Raw genomic sequence first — 22,481 nt, forward strand, 5'->3', positions numbered from 1 at the left:
TACAGGAAACAAGTACCAGACCCTGGTATTTTATGCAACACTCTCTCCTAGTAAGTGGTGTTTTAAGCTTTTTTTTATGGTGTGAAAAATTAGAAGTAACTAAAACAATAGTCAACTTTCGGGTACAACCATGTATTAAATCTCTTTTTTTAACGGAGTGTTGGCTCTGAAAACAGCTGGTGTGGAGACGAAACTGTCCGAAACGTTGAGACAACACTGGCTCATTTTAGAGCCATAACTCCCTCAAAAGAAATTTAAAACATGGTTGTACAGCACAAGTTGACTATTTTTTAGTTACTTCTTACTCTCTCCGAGCGTTACTCATGATAAAACTTACCCTGTTTTGGTCATTCAGTGGACATCCATTCTCCTTTAAGTACTCTATCAAGGCGACCTGGCCCTGCCTGGCTGCCCAGTATATTGCATTATCCCCATGCTGCCAAGAGAACAAGATAATCAAATATTTAGATTTAATCAAATATTCATTATATTAGAAATGAGATTGGTGTATTTGTGGGGCAAATAGGGTGAAAATACCTGTGTGAAAATAAATGATGTATCGTAAATTGACGGTGAACGTGCAAGCTGGCCGACTAATTTTCTTGCTAAACCTGTGAAATACACTTCTGCTTAGGGAAATTTGTCTGCCCCAGTTAGCACAAAAATTTGCTTATCGCTTTGAAACTAACCAGATGATTGCAGAGACTCATGCATGTTAAAAATGAAATGGACATTGACGTTGAAAACCAGCAGTTGTAAAATAGGTTGAGCAGCAACGGCTTAATTTCATTCCAACTTGAATATTGGGTCGTACAGGAGTCGAGAACGACATGTACCAAATCTTATTAAGATAGATTTTTACAAGATGAGATTATATGTTCTAGGGGGAAAGGGGATGGATGGTTACATCCTGCTACATCCAAAGAGCACTCAGGCAGGAAGATAATTTCTTGCTTCATATCAGGTCTAAGTGGAAAGGAGATCTACCATCCCCTGTCTGCCTCCGTCGAGGCACGCAACCAACTGAGGATAACAAATTCCTCTTAAACCCCAAAGCTTTTCTCTTTTCTTCTGTATGTCTCTCCCTGCATCTAGAAGAGGCTGCTTAAAGGGAAAGCATACCTTTGAATTTTGGAACTGTTCAATTGTTTCCATCCTAGTTGTAGCCAATACCATAAAACTAACTAGTGAAACATTCATTCCAAAAGGTGGTACTGTTTTTGAGATATTGCTGAAAATCTGGAAGAACAGGAAGAATAATCGACAATTGAAATACACAATCTGCATTTCTGTCAGTAACGCTTCCTTTTTTTAAAGGTTTTTTTTTTTAGGTTCCTTTTTCCTTTTTTTGTTCTCCTTTTTTTTTTTTCCTATTTCCATATTTCAAAATGAAAAGTTTCTCGCAATGCATTATACTATCAAAAGCTGCTACATGTATGTATACTTTTTACCAAGTAATTTTTTATTGCCATTACTTTTCAGAGTCGTTACCAAACGTGTTTTATTACGCATAAAACCGTGTGTCCAGATTAGCGGCTGCGGCCTAATCATGTCACATGAACAATGATAAAACATAGGTTGCCCATAGCAACAGCCATAGCCGTAGCTGCAGTAGCACATTCAGACACAGCCTTAGTATAATGACTTATGTTTTCATTTCATTTTTTTTTTTTTTTTTGGGGGGGGGGAATATTTTCTACAAAAATACTTTCTGAGTAATTTGTTTTGATACAGTATTTGGTTCAACAGTTTCCTGATTTCTACAAAGTTACCCCATGTACATGAGTAGGGTTTGAAACTTTGCATGGTGGAGAAGTTTGTGCCAGTCTCTGGGCTGCAGTGATTCTGTCTCACAAAGTGTGATCGCAAACCTTACTAGAAACTATTTGTACATGTAGTTTAGGCAAGCGGTTCGCAATTATTCAGGCCGACGACCCAATAGAAAATATCAGGCACTTGAACCCAACACATCTACCACTTGCCAGCTGATTTGGACCCCTGCTGCGGAAGTAATGTCATCAAAACAGGCTAGAGGGCGGTTAAAAGTTGCCGCGGTTTGCAGCGGTTATTAACATTTTGATAGAAGCTGCTTGCTTGGTCACTAATTTGGCCTTACAGGATTAACCGTAATAAAAGGTGCCACGTGCGTTTTAATTGCAGAATTAGTGTTAATGACATCAGTGAAGTGAACCATACATTTCATAAACAACAGCAGAACAGTTATTACTCTTGGCTTTAACTGCTGATTTCACAATTACTAGAATAAGTATTGTCATCTAGTTATTAATCTTGACTTTAACCGCTGACTTCACAACGACTAGAATGAACATTTCATAAACAACAGTAATACTGATTACTAAGATTAATAACTAGCTGACAATACTTATTTGATATGGCTTTTGGCTTAAACCCCCGATTTCACAATGACTAGAATAAGTATTGTCATCTAGTTACTGAATCACAATTTCTTGACTATCCCCTTCATATCCCCTTGTGTGAGTTTGCCGAGTTCCCTTGACAGGAAGATCATCTATAAAAAAAAAAATTAAAAAAAAAACACAAACAAACATCAGATGAAAACTGGCTCTAAGACCCCGTTTACACTAGATCCCAAAACCCGGATCAGACCCGGATTGAATCCGGCAAGGTGGATTAACGGCTAGTGTAAAGGCAAAAATGGGTCCGTATTCAGCAATTTTAATCCATCTTTCGAGGAGGGTTGAATCCGGCAACTAAATGCCAGATTATAATAAGGTACAGGTCAAGACAGCTTATGTTTCATGCAAATTGTATTCCTATAAGACCCCTACGGCACCGACCACGTACAGCTGTTCAAAGACGCAGATTTGCACACACCCCCCCCCCCCCTGGCAAAGTAAATGTAATTGGCCAGAAGAAAGAGACAGTCTTGCGCTTTTAGTTTTGTTTAAAAAATTTGGAGAGGGATTTGAGAGAGGATAACATTTTAATCTGGCGGCAGCTTTACTATGGGAAACAGTCCGTCACAGACTGTACCTTAAACAATTAGATTAACTGTGAAAGCTCAAGGGCATCTAGGAGTAGGAGAGGACAACCTCCATCAAGGAGTGGAGCTTCTTATCTCTGACCGTCTTGGGTTGCTCCTCCTCAGAAGAGTGTTGCAATGAGGCGAGATTTCAAAACAGAGTGGGCTGACACAGTAGAGACCTCGATTTGGGCTAACTCTCAAATTTAAGGTGGGCACCATTTTTTCTAGGGGGCACTTTTGGCCGATAAAAACTAAAACTCTCCGCTCGTATTTTTCTTAAACAAGTGGATTTCAGGACCTATGTGCCATTTTGTGTGAGATAATCTAACTCAAAGGAAAAATACCAATACATTGGCTTGAGTATTAATATGGAAATGGTTTCAAAAACATTGAAACTACTACATCAAAGCTTAATGGAGGGAGGGACATGCCAGCCCCCCCCCCAACAAAAAATAAAATAAAATAAAAATTATGCCACTGTCCAATAGATTTGTCTATTGATTTATCATGCTTGTCTGTTTTTCAAAGTACTTTCTTGAGAATGACAAAACTGTGGTGAGCACGTTTCACCATCATGTACTGTAGGTATGCATCGATCTTAATGCATCATTTACTATGCAAGACCTGGAATCAGACAAAGCACCTGCCCTCAGCAACGTGAAGATAACGCAACCTGACTCGGCGACAGCTAGCATTTAAGACGCTTGTGAAGACGCTGGTGAAGTAATTGCAAAATTCACACGGCAACCTTCAGTTTTCAACAAATCAACTTGACTAGTAACCGATTTAGACCATAGAGTCTGCAAGCGTCTTGTACCAAAATGCCCAGAGCGGCCGCCAACGGCCACAATATTTGACAAATTTTTGCTCAAACAATGGGGTCAAAGAAAAGGTTTGGGACTGAGATGACATTTTCCAATGTTTCCAATGTTAAACATGGAATTTATAACTAAAAATACCCATGTAATTTCTGTTTCTTGTTAGTTTTCCTGACATTTTACTTAAAAATTGCGGTGCAAAAATAAAAAAGATGAACAAAGTCTGGGCGTATGGAGATGATTAATACAGAAATGAATGATTAACAGTCTGGCCCCTTTTAGTAAAATGGTTAAGAGTGTAAGTAGCAATCAATGCAGTCAAGGAACATGACAAAATAGTCATCAAATAACGTTATGTTTAATTCAAGGAAAATCATGAATAGACATTAAAGGCATAGTACGTAAATTATTTTAGACTGAGAAAAAATAAGCAAGTCTGTCAACTGTTTTTTTAATATATAAACTCGGTGGGAAAATGTACATGTGGGAAGAGGGTTTCATTCCCTAAAGTGACACGGAGTTGATTTTAAGGAGTCTCTGTTTGCGACCATCACTGTCACACTTGAGATGATATCGCAAACTGCGAATCCATCGCTCTTGCAGCGTCGGTTGATTTTGTGTTTCACTAAAAGCATCAGGGTTGCAATGATTTGAAAAGGAGAAAATAAATGTTTTGGTCAAGGCAAGTAGTGACCCTTTGCATAATCCGCCAGGCCAGCAAAAATCGTCAGTCATTGCATGGGGGGGGGGGGGGGGCGTTGTTACATGTCAAGATTTTACTACCGCAGTTTGATTACAAAATAAATGCATAAATCACAGTTTAAATGTAAATCCGTTTCCTGCAGGTGCATCAAAAATAACAGAAGGAGCATAAAGTTTTAATTAAAGGCAGTCATTTAAAAAAAAAATGAAATAAAACTTTTTTTTTTTTTTTAGATAATTAACTTTGTAAAACGTTGTAAATACAGTCTAACGTTACTGAGAGACTGATGAAAAACTGACCAAAAAAAAATCAGAATTCGGTTGTAAGCAGAGCCATGATATTGGGCCCTGATGCTTTACCAAAGGTTGGGGGTAGAGCATAAAGCCTAGCGCTTGGGGTGGAGGTTAGCAATCTACTGACCTTATCCTTGATATCTATGGTGGATCCTTTAGTCAAGAGATACTCAACAATGTCTTTGTGACCCTGCCCTGACGCCATATGCAAAGCAGTCTCTCCATGCTGCAAGAGAAAAGAAAAGAAAGAAAAAACCAAGTTGACAAATCTAGAAATTCAGAGGTGTGTCATGACCGAGCGGTATGCAGACCTGCCTAAATCAAGCTCTGGTGTTTCTGAGTCTGGGTCTTGACACGCAAAACACTTCACCAGTACCGCTTCGTCCATTAAAAGTTGTAGGTCCCAAGTATTTTGCAACGTACGTAAAAGAACCCAGAACAAATATACTTGATTTATCTGATGGCAAGGTAAGGCTCAGTTTCATTTCAAAAAGAGAATGTCTTTTTGATTTTACTGAACACAGTGGTGGTTGGGATGGCATAGTGGTATCTTGCCTTGCCTATCACCTCTGGAACCCTGGTTCGAATCACACTGGGGGCACTCTGTAGGTTGGGTTTTCAGTCCGAACCTGACTGTATGAGTTGTCCCTGGACTAATTCACCTGGGTTTTCCTCCAACATCTTCTCTCCATTCGGTTCTTGGCTAGTATAGTGATTAAAGTTTGCCTTTCTGAGAGTACTTGGCTTCACAACCAGAATTAATAAATGAAATAATAATTTTAATCAAACCAAGAAGAACACTAATATCACGCCGGTTATAAATATTAGACACATACCTTGTAAAGAGTAACTATAAATATAAATATGAATAGTAAACTTGCGGGTACAACCATGAGTAAAATCTCTTTTGAAGGAGTGGTGGCTCTGAAAAGAGCCGGTTTGGTCTTGACGTTTCGAACAGTATACTCTGCTCGTCTTCAGAGAAAAGTATACTGTTCGCAAGGTCGAGACCAAACCGGCTCTTTTCAGAGCCACCGCTCCTTCAAAAGAGATTTTACGCATGGTTGTACCCGCAAGTTTACTATTCATATTTATATTTATAGTTACTCTTATTATCCACACCATGCAAAGCTTCAAACACCATTTACATACCTTGTTCTTCTGGTTGGGGTCAAAGGTTGTGAGGTTCTCCACGAGCTCCTTAATTCCCTGAAGGTTTCCATCTTCGACTGCATGGAAGACCGCCATTAGAACAAACGATTCATCGTTGTCTTCTAGTGGGTCAGAACTCTATAAAAAAACAAATAGAGGAGAAGATCCAAATGTTAGATGTATACAAAAGATTGCCTACAACCGCTCACGTAAGTGTGTATACGCCGGCAGTTTTCCAACTGTGGACCTTTCCCGAACCGTGGACCCTATTGTCCTCTTATAGGTCCCCAGTTTGATTGTGTATACCTCCTCACAGAAACACATATGAGTATCAGAGTTTTACGCAAAAACTCACACTCACACAGCTCTGTAATGCAGTCACTGTGTGGACATTCCTTTGTTCAGTACACTAATTCCTACTCTTCAACACTGTACATAACACTGTGTGGACATTCCTTTGTTCAGTACACTAATTCCTACTCTTCAACACTGTAAATAACACTGTGTGGACATTCCTTTGTTCAGTACACTAATTCCTACTCTTCAACACTGTAAATAACACTGTGTGGACATTCCTTTGTTCAGTACACTAATTCCTACTCTTCAACACTGTAAATAATTCAACACTGTAAATAACACTGTGTGGACATTCCTTTGTTCAGTACACTAATTCCTACTCTTCAACACTGTAAATAACACTGTGTGGACATTCCTTTGTTCAGTACACTAATTCCTACTCTTCAACACTGGGGGGGGGGGGGGAGGGGCAGCGTAGTTTTTTTCCATCTTCTGGGAATTTTGGTGTTTACATTTCACAAAGTCTGTGCAGGTGTTCCAACAGTCCGATATAATGTACATCCAAGGTCCAATTCCACTGAGCACCGATCGGCACTGAGCTATATTTATGAGCATGCGCTTGCGATCACCATTCTTCGCTTACAGGCCAAGCACCAAATTTATGTGCTAGCTGTGTAAGCGAAGAATGCCTGGTTAAGCGGAATATGCACACTCACAAGCAGGAACTCCCAAAATCCGCTCAATGCGTTTTGCAGATTAAAATAAGTAAAATAAGCAGGCAATAAACATACATAAAACAACTGGAATAAACAGGAATTCACGAAACCCCAAATAAAACTTTTAAAGTAGATCCTTAAAGAAGGAAAATAAGAAGGAGGAAAACAAGAAGAACCGTTAACCTCACAGTAAAACACTTCAAGAATTTAGACATCGTATACCAAAATTTAGTAAGAAATATTTAAATATAACTTTGAAGGAAAGAAATTATACCCCAGCTTGAAAGGTCCACACTGTATTACACAGCTGATAATGAAGCCACTATACTACAGAAAATTCTCTGTTAAAAAAAACCACCATTCCAAGAAAAGGTCTCCGCATCCAAACCGTTCATCAACACAACGCCTGTCGCTCAATCCCACACTCCTTTGCCAGCCATCACAGTAACATCCCTCTTGTCCATTCCAGGAATCAATAAAATAAAAGGCAGTCAACTCGTCCTCGGCTCCCCTCTCCCTAACTGGGAGTTTTAACACGCGAGAATACAGTCTTTCCTCCCATCCATCCAGCAACCAATAAAAGACAGTCAGCATCAAACACGTCCTTTGCTCCCCTCTCCCTAACTGGGAGTTTTAACACGCGATGATACAGCATTGGACATAATTGCAAAGGTAGCTGTGGCTCAAAACACAACGGAGTGAAAAACAACAAGTGCGCCTTCGATTCCCCCCCCCCCCCAACTACTTTCAAGAAACACCACAGTAAATGCATACACTGGCTATTGATTTTTAGTCCTGCCAGCATGGCCACCTCATCAAGTGTTCTGTATCTATTGATTTTTAGTTGGGTTTTGTCATTGGGGCTTCCCTTCAAAGCAGGGCAAATATTAACATCATCTCTGCCAGCAATTACAAGCATCTGACCATGATCGGAAAATGGCTCCTGTATTGGGTCAAAATTCTAGTGGTGTGTGGAAGGTTTTTTTTTTTTTTGAAGATGAACTTCCTGTCAAGGTGGGTTCTCGGCAAACTCCCAAAAGAAGGAAATATTTACACCAAGGTGAAGGCTGCAACTGCCAGTCTCTCTTATACAAACATTGGTTTAACGTCTCTATAATTATGAATTGCACACATCAAGAAATTGTGCCTCAGTAACTAGACAACAATACATCAAGGGAACTCGGCAAACTCCCACACGGGGATTATTACCTCAAACCTGGCAATAGCCAATCTCTCTCATACAAACATTGGTTTAACGTCTCTATAATTATGAATTGCACAAATCAAGAACTTGTGATTCAGTCACTATAAGTCTTTACAACAATGGAAAACCGTAAACTCCCACATGGCGATTATAAACGCCAAGCTGGCAGTAGCCAATCTCTTTCATACAAACATTTGCTTAACGTCTCTATAATTATGAATTGCACACATCAAGAAATTGTTACTCAGGAACTAGACAAAAAAACATATTCATTGTGAAATCAGCAGTTAGCTTGGCAGAATTCGAACCCACAACCTTGTGAATGCAAGTCCTGCAGTCTAACCACTTCTAGAGACGAGCTTAAGGAAAGATTGGGGTATACCTACAGCCCACACTTATCACACATCGCATAACATTCATCACAATGAAACAAGCTTCAAAAGCGGACAACCAGTATACCCCAAACGAGGTAGTATACATGTCCCTTCGTTTCTAACAGAACAGTTATGTTTATCCCGATGGGGGTATTCCTTAAGCCCCCCCTACTTATCACACACCTCAATACATTCATCACAATGAACAAAGTTCAAAAGCGGACAACCAGTATACCCCAAACGGGCTAGTATACCCATCCCTCTGAGACTCATCTTCTCTAGCAGTTATTGACATGTATGCACAGTCCGACGACACTATTCCCAGGTAACCATGGCAATGAAGCTATTAATTTAGTGATAGCACGCGGTGATAGCCTAGATGTGGCCCTATCACGGGAGACTAGTGATGCATATCTAAATTGACTCCTGAGGATGCCAGGGGTTTGCAGCGCAGAGAGAGAGAGTGGCTTTTATCGAGATACAGGACTGAGTTCCGTCCTTGAACAAAAGCAGTTTTATTTCAGCGTGAAATGTTCAGAAATTATTCAAAGCATCAAACTGATCTGCAGTATGCATGTTTTATACTTTTTTATAGTTCATGTAGTGGCTTCTTGAACAACGCTGAATGCATGAAAACATGACAGCAAATTACCTTCAACAAAAACAACTTCTGCTGGCATCTTTATGAGTAATTACTTTGAACAGTTCTTAACCACATAACTAGGATCATGCAGAGTGCACTTTTGCAACAGAATGTGTACCTCCTGCTCGATCCTGGTATGGTACATGAACGAATGTAGCCTTTAGTCAAGGCATTTGCAGCACACTTGATTCATGCACAAAACTAGACAGTCTATAGAGTTATTAAAGGAACTGGACACTATGGGCAATTACTCAAAAAAAATGTTAGCAAAAAAACTTATTTGTTAATGAGCAATGGAGAGCTGTTGATAGTAGAAACGGCACCCTCTGAAGTAACGTAGTTTTGAGAAAGGAGTAGTTTCTCACTAAAATATTTGAATTGAATTAGAGACCTCAGCTGAGGTCTCGAATTCAATGCTCAGCTGAGGTCTCGAATTCAATGCATCTGAAACCACACAACTTGTGCGACAAGTGTGTTTTTACTTCAATTATTCTCTCGCAACTTCAACGACCACATGAGTTCAAAATTTTCACAAGTTTGCTATTTCCTCCATAAGTTGGGATGCACCAAGTGAGAATACTGGTCTTCAACAATTACCAATAGTGTCCAGTGTCTTTAAGCATGTAGCATGCAAAGTGCGCCTTGAATAAAGACTAGAAGTGATGATGTTGCCAAGTTAAGAAGATGAGGATGCAACATTCCTGAGTGCCAAGACCTCATGGTGAGCGAGGCTCATGAATTCTTTACTCTGAAAAGGTCATTACTCTGAGAGCTCAAGATTTAATATCGACGGGATGGTGCAGCGATAAAGAATCTTATTCACTCGTAACATCTACTCCAATCAAATATTTTTGTTGTTTAAGTAGAAATCCAGCATTTTGATTAACATATGCATTTGTTATGCATTTGTAATTTTGTCTTTCAATCTGTGTTTATTTAAATGTTTTTAGTGCACAAAAGGAAAACAAAATTCATTTTTTACTTGTAAACTGTGATGAAATAGTAAAATTTAATTGAATTTAGAATAATGTTCCAACAAAAAATGTCGATTCACAAAAACTTGATAATTTGTTTCTAAACCCAACGTTTATAAAAGTAAATATTTTGAGCAGTCTCAAAAATGTGTTGAAAACTTTAGTTGAAACCTTGACAATTTTTAAATAATTTGTATGAATAAAGTGTCAAAAGATAAATGTTTGTCCAAAACCATTTTTTTTTAAACCTTGGCTATTAATGTCCTTCAATTCCAACCCCTCTGAATTTTACTGCATGCACAAATTACACAGCTACATAAAACAAATCTTGATTCCAAAATGAACCATTATTATATAGGAATAATCACAGATAAGGAGGAAAACAAATATCTTTCAAAGTTGACAGTTTCAACTCTAAAGAGAAAAAAATAAAAGATCTAGCTGACCATCATCCGATAATTCAGTATCGTATTCCTTCCAAAATGTTTCAGTCTATTTGAGACTGAACAATTTCCGTTCTGCAGGGGGGGGGGGGGGGGGGGGGAGGGATGAGTGATTAGAACAATATTCACTCTGACATTTATAGAGCAATACCCAACCCCTATGATTAATCAAACTTGAAAAACAAATGAGTAGATTCTAAAAGCCTATAGACTCTGTGACACATGGCTACTGTCCACAATTTTGGGTCTGCCGTTTCTTAAATAATAAGTAACCTATAGGGCGCATTTGTACCTGGGAAGTTTGACACTCACGGCGCATGAATATTTTTACCCCTAGTCACTGAGACATTTTATCTCATTCCTTAAAGGCACTGGACACCTTTGGTAATTGTCAAAGACTAGTATTCTTACTTTGGTGTATCCCAACATTGCATACAAAATAATAATCCGTATGGACTGTAAAAGGGGGTAACCCTGTTTCAGCCCTAGGAGTAGGTGGCAACAGCCTCTGGACAAAAATAATTGTAGCCCACACCTTGAAGTCTGAACTACATGCGCCTAGGTACCAGGCCACACAGTGCACACGTCTCTATCACACAGCCAGGGGGCCCGACGGCTCGGGTTACCGACATGACGTCACGTTTATGCAAATGAAGGCTCCCTTTTAGGGGCCGGGTGGGTTCCCCTCATCTCTTGAAAACCATTTTTAAAATATTTGCGCATTTAATAAAAAATACAACAAAATATTTCAGGTTTAAAAAGTCATGTTTAATCGTTTAAATGCATTAAAAAAACACTGCAGCCACCCTTTGCAAAAAAATCGGACCCAGTATCTTTATTAAAACAAAGCCATATTTAAAAGCATACCCGGTACATGAATAGTACAAGTGGCATCATCACCAACATGCCTAGAAAAAATATACAGACCACAACAACAGTCTTCCATTCTATGGACCTTTGTTTTTGCAATATAATGATCGCCAGTTTTTTGCCAAGCACTGGCTGGTAAAAAGAATGGGCAGCCGTCACTGTAAAAGACATGACAAATTAATAATTTTGTACAACAATGCCATAAAGTGACCCAGATCATTGATCAATCAATTGTTCTATCCAAAACAAAAAGTACACTGAGTCACATTTTCCATTAAAAAAATAGAGTATATTGGGGCAGATCTGTGCCAACCTAGTTATATATTTTATGATACTCAAGGTTATATACGAATTGGTGATCAGTGTTTGTAAATAAAAGAAAATAATGAATACCTGGTCAAATTTTTGTAGGGACTAACAATAAAATAAGTTTGAGAAAGAAAATGTAATGTGATTAAGCAAAACTAGTGGTTTATCGACCGAGGTAATTGTTTTTTATTTATTTTTTATTTGTTGATAATTTCAGAAGTTGTGAAAGTAGAACCACCAAGAAGTGTGAGAGAAAAAGGGGCTTAAAGTTTAATTGAAATTACATCGGCACATTTGATTGTTATTTATCTGGAAGTTAAACTAAAATACATTTTGTCATTTAAGGTTCAGAAGAAAAAAAGTTTGAAAACTTCACCCCTGTTGGTCTATTTTTGGCTTGTTTCTCCATAAAAGTGATATTGCTGACAATGACTCATGAATGATTCCCAAATGATTATTCAGTGATTATGCATCATAGATTATTAGAATGCAGAAAGCACTTGTGTAAAACTTACACCTCCTTGTAGCTAGTACGAAGCGGGAGGTTTATTAGCATTGATTGCTCGTTGGGGAGACCTTGTCATTTTAGCAACACACCTCATTTCTCCCCCAAATGCCATGGGTTTCATCTTCAAATGAAAATGGATTGGTATTCTAAGATTGATTGGAAATGGAAGAGGTGTCTCAAGTTACAATGCAAAGGTGAAAAAACTTCCTTAAAGGCACTGGACACGATTGGTAATGACTCAAAATAATTTTTTTTAGCATAAAAACAAGCAATGGAGAGCTGTTGATAGTATAAATCATTGTAAGAAACATCTCTATCTGAAGTAACGTAGTTTTTGAGAAAGAGGTAATTTCTCACTCAAATAAAAAAAAAAGACTTCAGCTAAAAACTGTTATCATGCATCTAAAAGCACACAAAGTAACGCAACATAATTCTCTTGCAAATTCAACCACCTATCGAGCCCACATTTTCACAGGTTTGTTTATTTATGCATATGTTGGGATACACCAAATGAGAAAATTGGTCTTTGAAAATGACTAAACGTGTCCAGTGCCTTTAAACCAATCGCTGTGGATGTGTTGATAGACTATAGAGACGCTCAAAAAGCCATTTCCCGGCGGGGTGCTGCGGGGGGTCGTAAAGCTAATATCATGTGTGGGTCAACTGAGGGGTGCAGCTCCATTGATGTTTCACAAAATAAATGCATACTCTCATTGAGCAGATCTATGTCATGTAGAAGTAAGCCATTTTGTTTTTCTCCCAGTCACCCAGTCAGTCAATAAAACCAAATGGAGGCCGGAAGGGCAAAATACAAAATGCAGGCATGATTTTTGGTCCTTGTGACAAAGTGGGAACATTTTATCAAATACCAGGGCTGGCCTACATTTTTACACACCGTTTAGGACCTAGGAGACTCAGGCCTTAAACAACAATCTTTCAGATTTTTTTCTTGAGGGCAAAAGAAATTGAAAACAGACTAAGGTAGAAAGAGTATCATGCCTGAAAATGAACCAGTTCCCCTGATTTATTATTACAATAAAGCTAAATCAACCATGTCCCAGGTAGTTCCCGGTCATTAACAATTGCCAAGTGGGAAAAATATCCGTTTCCCGCCACCAATTTTTCATTCATTATGAAATAAATTAGTATCTAATTTACTTTGGTGGAAAATAAGTGAAAAAGTAGTGGCATGATTTGGAAATCTTTCCGTCAAGTGTACACAAAGCAAACGTAATGGTAAGCTCTGTTCATTTTCACTTCTTCAATGATGGCTGTCTTGCGTGCGTTCCAATAAGAAACAACCCATCAATTTCGGATTCCCACAGGCGTTTTTTTCAGTAATGACTACTTGTGTCGTCCCCAGAGTAGTGCCCATTATGTGCACAGGGTATATCAGTTTGAATCATCCCGAGCTTATTATCTCCGGGAGCCTTGTCAGACACACTGATCATGAGATCATTTATCAGCCCGGAGACTTTTACTAGCAAGCACTCGTTACATTTGGCCTGCGGGCATGAACCCAGAGTGCTAAGGGGTCCTGTCAGGTTATGTTTGGGGTCTAAGGAGCGAATGAGTTTTTTCCCGTTTTATGATGAGATAACGTGCTGTCATCATCATCCTACACAGTTAATCTAAGAGTAACACCTATGGCGTGCAGTCGACTCTCGTTAATAACAAGACTGCTGGGACTGGGGCAAATCTTCATAACAGGAACCGTTGACATCAAAGTGAAGACACCCAAAGCAGAAGTGACAATTGGGGGATATAAGAATTTGCTCTTTATATGCGTAACCTCTGGATAACAGCTCTCTTAATAGTGAGGGTTGACTGAAGTGGATATAGTAAATGCATGACTGCTTTACAGATACATAAAATCCTAACATTAATTCCATTTTCATTATTATCATAGTTCCTTGTAGTCAAACCAAGACACCTGAAGATACATGTGTAGAAAAACTGATGAGAAATAGCAGTGTTAGATTTGGGAGGAAACCCCAAAATATGAAGGAAAAAAACTTTATTAAAAAAACACACACTAACTGAAATTCCAACCAACATGCAAGGCTCCAGTACGGTATTCAAACCAGGGTCCATAGAAGTGAAAGGCAGGGAAGAAATCACTGAATGCTTTTAGGTCAAAGTTTAGTTCTAAAACCTCCCACAGTTTTGAAAAATTCCTGGGAGAATCATGCACTCATGTAATTATAGTAATAATAACAAAATTTAATAAAGCGCAAACATATCCACAAAAGTCCTCAGGGCGCTATTACAAAGAAAACTCAAAACAAAAATCACAAAGAACAAAACACAGATTACATACCAAAGAATGGATCTATCAACATGAGGTGTGTTTTGAGTGATGTTTTGAAAGAGTGAATAGAAGTGGATGTTTTTACGTACATCTGCAAAAGTCTCAATTGCAGTCATGTGCAGGAGAATTTGTATCCAAACAAATATTTAATTTATGATCCGAACATCTTAAGCCTACCTTAAAATCACCATCTTTGAGAATCATGATGCCAGCTTTTGACTACTGCCAAACCACCGTCAAAAGAATTCAGCTTTTAATTTTAACAATCCTTTTGAACACAAGAATATAAATCCCATCCAACGCAGCGTGGAGGATAATTGCAGCCTGTAGACCCCGACTCTCACTCAACGGAGAAAGGGTTAAACAGCAATGACCAGGATCACATTCCCCCTGCTTAGCCTCAGATGAGCACCTCGTATTAACGAGACAAGATCCCGGGATGTTTCTGACCTTAGTAGTAGCTCAGAGAGAGAGACCGAACCCCGCAGAGCTCCTGCTCGACACCCGTGACCAATCAGATGCAACGAGCCGACGTCGCCAGGACTCATGACAACGAGGTGATGAAACATCGCCCTGGACGCTAATAAGGCAACGTTCACGCTTTATCGCTCCAGGTAGCCACAAAGACTTCAAAATGTACATTATGCTGCTGAACTTTGCAAATTATCATTATGTCTCATCTCGAATTGCCCATTGCGAGTTAGAATTACAATATGCGTTGTTATCACATGCAAAGCAATTAAGTGAAGAGGTGTTGTTTTAAAACATTAATCAGGCTAGCAATAATTAAGCACTTGAAGAAAAGAAACTCAAGTTAAAAGAAAAAAGGACTTGAATTGTTACTATGGGTTTTTTTTCTTAGTTTTTATTTAATTTCTTTATTTTATTTTCAATTCTAGTTTTGTACAACAAAACTCTGGTCTTGTAAATGGTTTGAGCTATAAGCCCAGCTGTTTTTGCAAAAGTTAAAAGTACCTTTTTAGTATCTCTGGAAAAATTTGAATGAGTGGATCTTAGGCTATTTTATAAATTGCTGCAAACAACCCTGATTGACCTAATGATGATGTTAATCTACAGTTAGTCCTGTAAAACGTAACTGCCGCCCAGGTACAGGAAGCAATAAAATACGCTGCACACACGTAGTCGGTAACCGTTGATGATTCTTAATGAATTATAATAAGAGAAAAGATGGTCCCCTGAACACCTCCCGTAGTTTGAGAGACGTTTTAACACAGAGGACTGTATTCTTAGATGGTATTAGGTATTCACACATCATTTGTATGGGACATTAAGCTGCATAGTGTCTGCATGCCTGTGAACAAATTTTTTAATATCGCACTGGATTTATCATAATTGTTTTGATTACACGTAATGTGGCGTGTAACTTGCGCGGTGTGTAGAGTAGATTCCGTTTCCTTTCATTTTGAAAGGACGGTATAATTTGTCAATTCTTTTTCCAAATAATCTATGAGATGAAATATGATAATAATGAGAAGAAGAATTAAACCTTCCTCAATCTCTGTCTCAATGTCTGTAATTTCTACCGACTCATTCAAATCTCTGTCAAAGACCTCATCTCTTTGCAATTATTTAAAGACACTGGACACTATTGGTAGTTGTCAAAGACCAGTCTTCTCACTTGCTGTATCTCAACATATGCACAAAATAACAAACCTGTGAAAATTTGAGCTTGATTAGTTGTTGGAGTTGCGAGATAACTATGAAAGAAAAAACACCCTTGTCACACAAAGTTGTGTGCTTTCAGATGCTTGATTTCGAGACCTCAAATTCTTAACTTTGGGTCTTGAAATCAAATTCGTGGAAATTGACTTCTTTTTCGAAAACTACTCCACTTCAGAGGGAGCCGTTTCTCACAATGTTTTATTCTATCAATTCCCATTACGTAATCAAGAAAGGTTTTATGCTAATAATTATTTTGAGTAATTACCAATAGTGTCCACTGCCTTTAAGGTTAATGCGCTTAGAATCGCCAGTATTAAAAGCTATAATGTTATTGTTATTTGTCAATAAGCATGTTCAGTCCATTAAACTGCACACAATATACACAAAAATGCAAGATGAAGTTGTACAAGATGATGTGAACAAAACAGTCGGAGAAAATGGTTAAAAGTCACATGCTAAGCAGATGAGTTTTAAGTGAACTCTTGAAAAGATCTGGGCCCAGTTTCATAAAGCTGTTAAGCAGAAAATACTGCTTGACAAATTTCTTTCCCAGCACAAATTTGAGTGGGGCACCAATTGCAACAATGTAAACTTTATTAAACATTTTGGCTGGTAACCTGTTTTCTGTTAAGCAGTTTTTTTGTGCCTAAAGGCTTTATGAAAGAAATTCCTAAAACATGTGTTTGAAACTGATTTCAGAGTTCGGGAGCTGTGTATAAAAATGATCTCTGGTGGTATGTAACTGTGTTAATCGTTCTCAAGAAGTTCTTTGAAATAAACATCTAAATGAATTATTATTTATCCAAGTTTCAGGAATATTTTTCTTACACATAAATTGTCATACATGTCTACAGCACTCTAACAGTGTTCCATTTCCTAAAGATCTATCATCTTAAGATGAGTTATCAGTATTTAATTGTGACACCACACTTTGCTTAGCAGTTAAAAGTGATTCACACTTCAGATCAATGTTTCTGATCATCTTTTAACTTGAATTTCGAGACCTGAAATGGTTGCCCAATTTTCATAAGGACTTTTGGAAATTGAGTGGATTACAAACCTCAATTTGACCTCGGAGCCCCTCTTTTAAATTATGTGTTACACACAAACAGGCTGCACACATAATGGATGGGTTTTTTCCTTGACCACTTTTTGTTGAGAACTAGACACAATAATCAACAGCCCAGTTTGCTAGGTTTGCCATACCAAATTGGACGTTTTTTTTCCTCCTTGATTTATTTTGTATTTCTATACACATTCATCCACAGCTCAGTTTGTAAGGTTTGCCACAGCAAATTGGATGAGTTTTTCCTTGACCACTTTTTGTCGAGAACTATAGACACAATTTCTATGTTTGCCACTGTGTCATAACGAAACGCCTTTTGAGGCCGACCATCTGTTCCGCGAGGAGGAGTCTTGTGATTGGAAGTGATGTACAAGGTTAGCTATGAGGCAATGTGTCAAGGTGAAGCTCTACTTATTCACTCAAGCGCACTGCTCTTCCCTGCATTATTACCGGCCACAAAGAATCCTATCCTTTACAATAACGGGGTTTCGTCTTCGTTTTTTTTTTTCTTCTTTTCTTTCTTTCTTTTCCAATCTCATTTACATTTATTTCCATGTGTAATTGTCCAAATCCTTGTGTGGACCCTTTTCTCCTGACGTCAGTGGCGGCTACTGTCCGCTCACGGTCTGCCATTTTAAGAGTCAAATTGCATGTAATAATACTTTGTAAAGATATAGTGAGCATCTAATTGCACAGACTTCCCCTTGAATGCGCACTGCACAGCACCATGGGGGGAATCTGTCTAAAACAAATGGCGGATGATATCAAGCTGCTTAAGCAAAACAGGTAGTTAAGCACATCAAAACTATGCTTACCAGAATAAGGTGACCAGCCAAAGTACCATGTCCCATGTACAATCTGTGACTGGTATCCTGCTTATTTTTGCTTAGCAGAATGTTGCTAAGCATAATTCTCTACTTTAGCGGCTCTATGAAATTGGGCCCAGGCCCTGTTTCATGGCACTCCTAAACTGCATAATTCCGCGCTTACAGCCCATAGCATTATGTGCTAAGAGTGGTAAGCAGAGCCATGAAAATGGACCTAGTTGAATTGGGTCAACATAGTTTATTCATTAGAATTAGATGTTTTTGTGTAAGAAACAATCAAACAAGACAAATTAAGGCATTTTATGATATTAACTGGGGCTGCAAACCAAAATCTCAATCTGCGTATGTTATTTTGTTTACAGCTTACAACAAAAAACAGATCGAATAATCGAAAACGATAATACATCAATTGTTTCTGGAGGAGTGGATTTATTCCAATGCTCTAGTTTCCAATGCACATCATACAACCAACTTGTGAAGATTTCATCAATTTGAGAAAACACAGTTCGTGTTTTGATAAAGATTTGGTGCACGCTCCCCGTTGGCTTATTTTGATTTGGCGAAACCCAACATAAGAAATCCAGCGATGGGAACAAATTTTCTGGCATTCACAAACATAAATCAGCGGAAGAAAAAGGGTGAAGAATAATTAATATGGAATAAATGGATTGTCTATCGTCAGATTACATTCTAAATAAAGAAAGATCATTAAGTTCTCTACTTCAGACAGCAAATCAGTTTTTCTTTGTTAAACCCACAGTCATATTTAAACTAATTCCTCGAGCTTAAATGCTGAATTTCTTCTTTTCAAATGAACAGATGTACCTTTTCCGGATAGGATAGGCATAAACCTTTGTACAAAGATAAAAAAGTGCTCTTTGTGAGTAGAAAATTATTGTAAATCCCTAGAAATTCGGGTGATCAAGCTCAGAATTCCACCAGCCTTGAGGAAAGTCATATCAGTATGTTTGGACTAAGAGAGATTGGATGAAGCAATAAAAGCCTTAGGGGTAATTCAGAGTAATCAATGTTTTATTTATATTTATTTTTCCCCCTCCTCATTGTGCGTGGGTGGGTCAAAAGAAATAATTGAAAATCAAAATTTCAGTTTACAACTCCATATGGTTTTGTATTCATTTGTTTATGAATTTGATCTAAATTTATTTTTTTTGTTTGGGAGGGGGGGTGGGAGTTTTTTTTAAACGGACTTCCGGTTTAAAACAGAGAATTCACATCCCTGCAGACAGCGCTTGGCAATATGATTAGCAGTGTGATTCATGTGGGGTGAAGCACCTGTTAATGTCAATCACAATCACTTCTAGGTATTAAGCTTCATCAGTACTTGACATTTAACTTCAGGTAAATGTTCCAAATGAACTCAGATTAAGTTGCTTCGTTATAAATAGGTCCTCCATTTTGGAGCAAGCTAGTCGAAACGTTGAGACCAATTTAAGAACGGACTCCGCGGTATTACAGTTAATCACAATCCTATATGCTAAAGTACAAGTAGTCCCAGCCTATTTTCTACACTATCCGCCCCGGTAATAGTTTTAAAAAGCAGGACAGTTATTTTCAGAACTGAGAAGTCTCCCGAACATCTACTCCGCGGTAGTAGAATAAAGCAAGACAGTTCTCTAAGAACAAACTCTACCTGGCAAGTAGATACACACATGGTGTTACCGCAAACCAAATATATATTGTCCTCCATTTTGTTTTCACAAAGGGCTGGGATTGATCTTGATCTTGGAATTACTTCTTTCTCGAAAATGTCACTTCAGAGGGAGCCATTTATCGAAATGCTTTATACCATCAACCTCTTCCCATAACTCGTCACCAAGTAAGGTTTTATGCTAATAATTATTTTGAGTAATTACCAATAGTGTCCACTGCCTTTAATATGAGCATCACACAAAACTTGTTTTCTATGCATCAAACTAGTAAAATGTGCCAAATGTACAAATTGGGCAAACAAAATCGTCTCTGAGCATAAATAAAAATATGCAATTACATTTATAGTACAGAGACCTGATAAAAACAAGCCTCACACAGCCATTGTTTATATCTGAACGAAAGACAATTAATCTTAAACCAAAGAATGGTGTAAAATTACATTCAAAAGTACGTTGAATACCTGTGAGGTTGCTTGACCTTATCTTGGGAATTTTGGCTGGAGCGATTGCCTAGAATTTCATCCCATATTGACCTGGAATCTCCTCCATGAAGGGAGCGTGCCAATTAAGTTATGTTTGGCAAACTGAAGTGTATTAATTTTGGTTTTCACCACCAGGGCCCAATTTCATGGCTCTGCTTACCGTAAGCACGGAATCGGCGCTTACGGAAGCAGGAAATTCTGTGCTTACGCAAGCGTATTTCACGGGTTAGCGGCGAATTTTGGCTTCTGCGCGTGCGTACTCCACGTTACTAGGCATTCTACGCTTACAAGGCTAGCGCAGAAATTCGGCGCTTGCAAGTAAGCGGGGAATCGTGATCGTAAGCGCAGAATTCGGCGGTAAGCAGAGCCATGAAATTGGGCCCAGTATCCACCAACGTGTGTACTGGGCAATCTCGGTGGTCTAGTTGGTAAGACACTGCTCTAAAATTGCAAAGGTCATGGGTTTGAATCCCACCCGAATAATATGCCTGTGATTTTTTTTTTCACAGAACTCGGGAAAGTACTGAGTTTACGGTGCTAACACACATCGGTGTATGGGTAAAACAAAATATTCTTTATCCCCGATGCGAATTTCCATATTAAAATACGAAGTTTAATAGCAGAGATCTTTTTATTTTATTTATTTATTACAGTACGAAACCAGAAGTGGTTTGGTTTTAAATGTGGGAGGAAAACCCCAAATGGGGAAAACCCGAGCAATCAGTTGGGACTGAAAACCCAATCCACATGCAAGGCTCCGGTTTGAGGTGGGGTTCAAACCAGGGTCCACAGAAGTGAAAGGCAGGGAAGAAACCACTGAATGCTTTTAGGTCAAAGTTTAGTTCTAAAACCTCCCACAGTTTTGAAAAATTCCTGGAGAGAACCATGCACTCATGTAATAATAGTAATAATAACGAAGTTTTATAAAGCGCGAACATATCCACATAAGTGCTCAGGCCGCTATTACAAAGAAAGCTCAAAACAAAACACAGATTACATACCAAATAGTGGATCTATTGGCCTGAGGTGTGTTTTCACTTTAAGTGGTTGTTTAAAGGAGGCTGTGAGACCAAATGAACTGTTACAAATCTTGTGTTGAAACAAGACCAAGAACTCCTGGCATATAGACAGCAGCATTGGTCCAAGGACTGGACCCCTTATCCAGTACAGGGCATGCCTTTACGACAATTTTCTTACATAGGCAGCAGTTCATTTCCCATTAAACAGAGGATGTATTTAAGATTCTTTTATTTGTTTACAAATTCTTTCACCATCAGGCACCAGTGTATTTGAATGAATGTCTTGAGTTGTATCGACCTTTGCGTACAAATCTTCGCTCCAATGCAGATCCATTTCGCCTTACTTTTCCCATGACTCACAGTAAGGCGAGAGATCGTACATTGACTGTTAAAGCAGCTAAAGAGTGGAATGAACTTCCCTCCTATATTAAATCTGCTCAATCAGTGAATGTGCCGTGTAAGAAGGTTCTCAAAACATACCTCTTTCCTAATTGATTTTCTATTGTTGTTTTGTTTGTATAATGTTTAATATATTGCTCTTTCTATTGTAAACGCTGTGATATGGTTTTACCATGAATAGCGTACCTAAATGCATAATAATAATAAGAATCATGAGTATATGTCGAGTTGTTTCCAGCTTGACATGTGCCAGAGAACCCTGCCACTGTAAAGACCCAAAGCTACAGACTTGACCATCCATTATTCACAAACGTACACACAAAAATCCATATCATGAATAATTCAAACGACTCCACAAGAACTCACCGTTTGTTCTTCAGTCTCAGGTTGCGCCATTTCAATTTTCCCAAAACGCGACTTTTCAACGCGCCGCCGACGAAACCACACAAAAAAAAGACGTGGATCAAGAAGTAGAAAAACAGGAGTGATGTCCGGGAGACAATTCCTAGAAAAGGGTCCGTTAATAAAACAAGTGGAGCACATCGGCATCCGTCCGTTTGGTCAAACTTCTGCTGAATTACTGCCTGACAGACACAGAGCAAGAAGCGCCCAAGTACGTGTTTATCTGGTACGGTGAGAGCCGCGAGGTGCGTGCACCTTTTGCGCGGTCGGTGCGAACCAGTCAAATGTGATAATTGTGACCCGTGGCGGGC

The 22,481-nt window shown here is 38.6% G+C and overlaps 1 protein-coding gene across 3 annotated transcripts in view; it reads right to left on the bottom strand.

Moving 5' to 3' along the window:
* The window catches only part of LOC117295939 (death-associated protein kinase 1-like), a 36,123-nt gene that overhangs the window by 8,340 nt on the left and 5,302 nt on the right, over positions 1-22,481 (bottom strand). Inside the window, exons 1-4 of one of the 3 annotated variants that reach the window (XM_033778742.1) lie at positions 22,135-22,204; positions 5,974-6,111; positions 4,949-5,047; positions 338-436 (exon numbers count right to left, since the gene is read on the bottom strand). In XM_033778742.1, the coding sequence (XP_033634633.1) occupies positions 338-436; positions 4,949-5,047; positions 5,974-6,111; positions 22,135-22,164 (366 nt within the window). In that variant the 5' untranslated portion in view covers positions 22,165-22,204. Of the gene's footprint in view, positions 1-337; positions 437-4,948; positions 5,048-5,973; positions 6,112-14,799; positions 14,942-22,134; positions 22,205-22,481 lie in introns of those variants that run through there. The other 2 variants (XM_033778743.1, XM_033778744.1) reach the window with 2 other exon arrangements.

This window comes from Asterias rubens, chromosome 10, assembly GCF_902459465.1.
Source record: "Asterias rubens chromosome 10, eAstRub1.3, whole genome shotgun sequence".
In the NCBI taxonomy this organism is placed as follows: Eukaryota; Metazoa; Echinodermata; class Asteroidea; order Forcipulatida; family Asteriidae; genus Asterias; species Asterias rubens.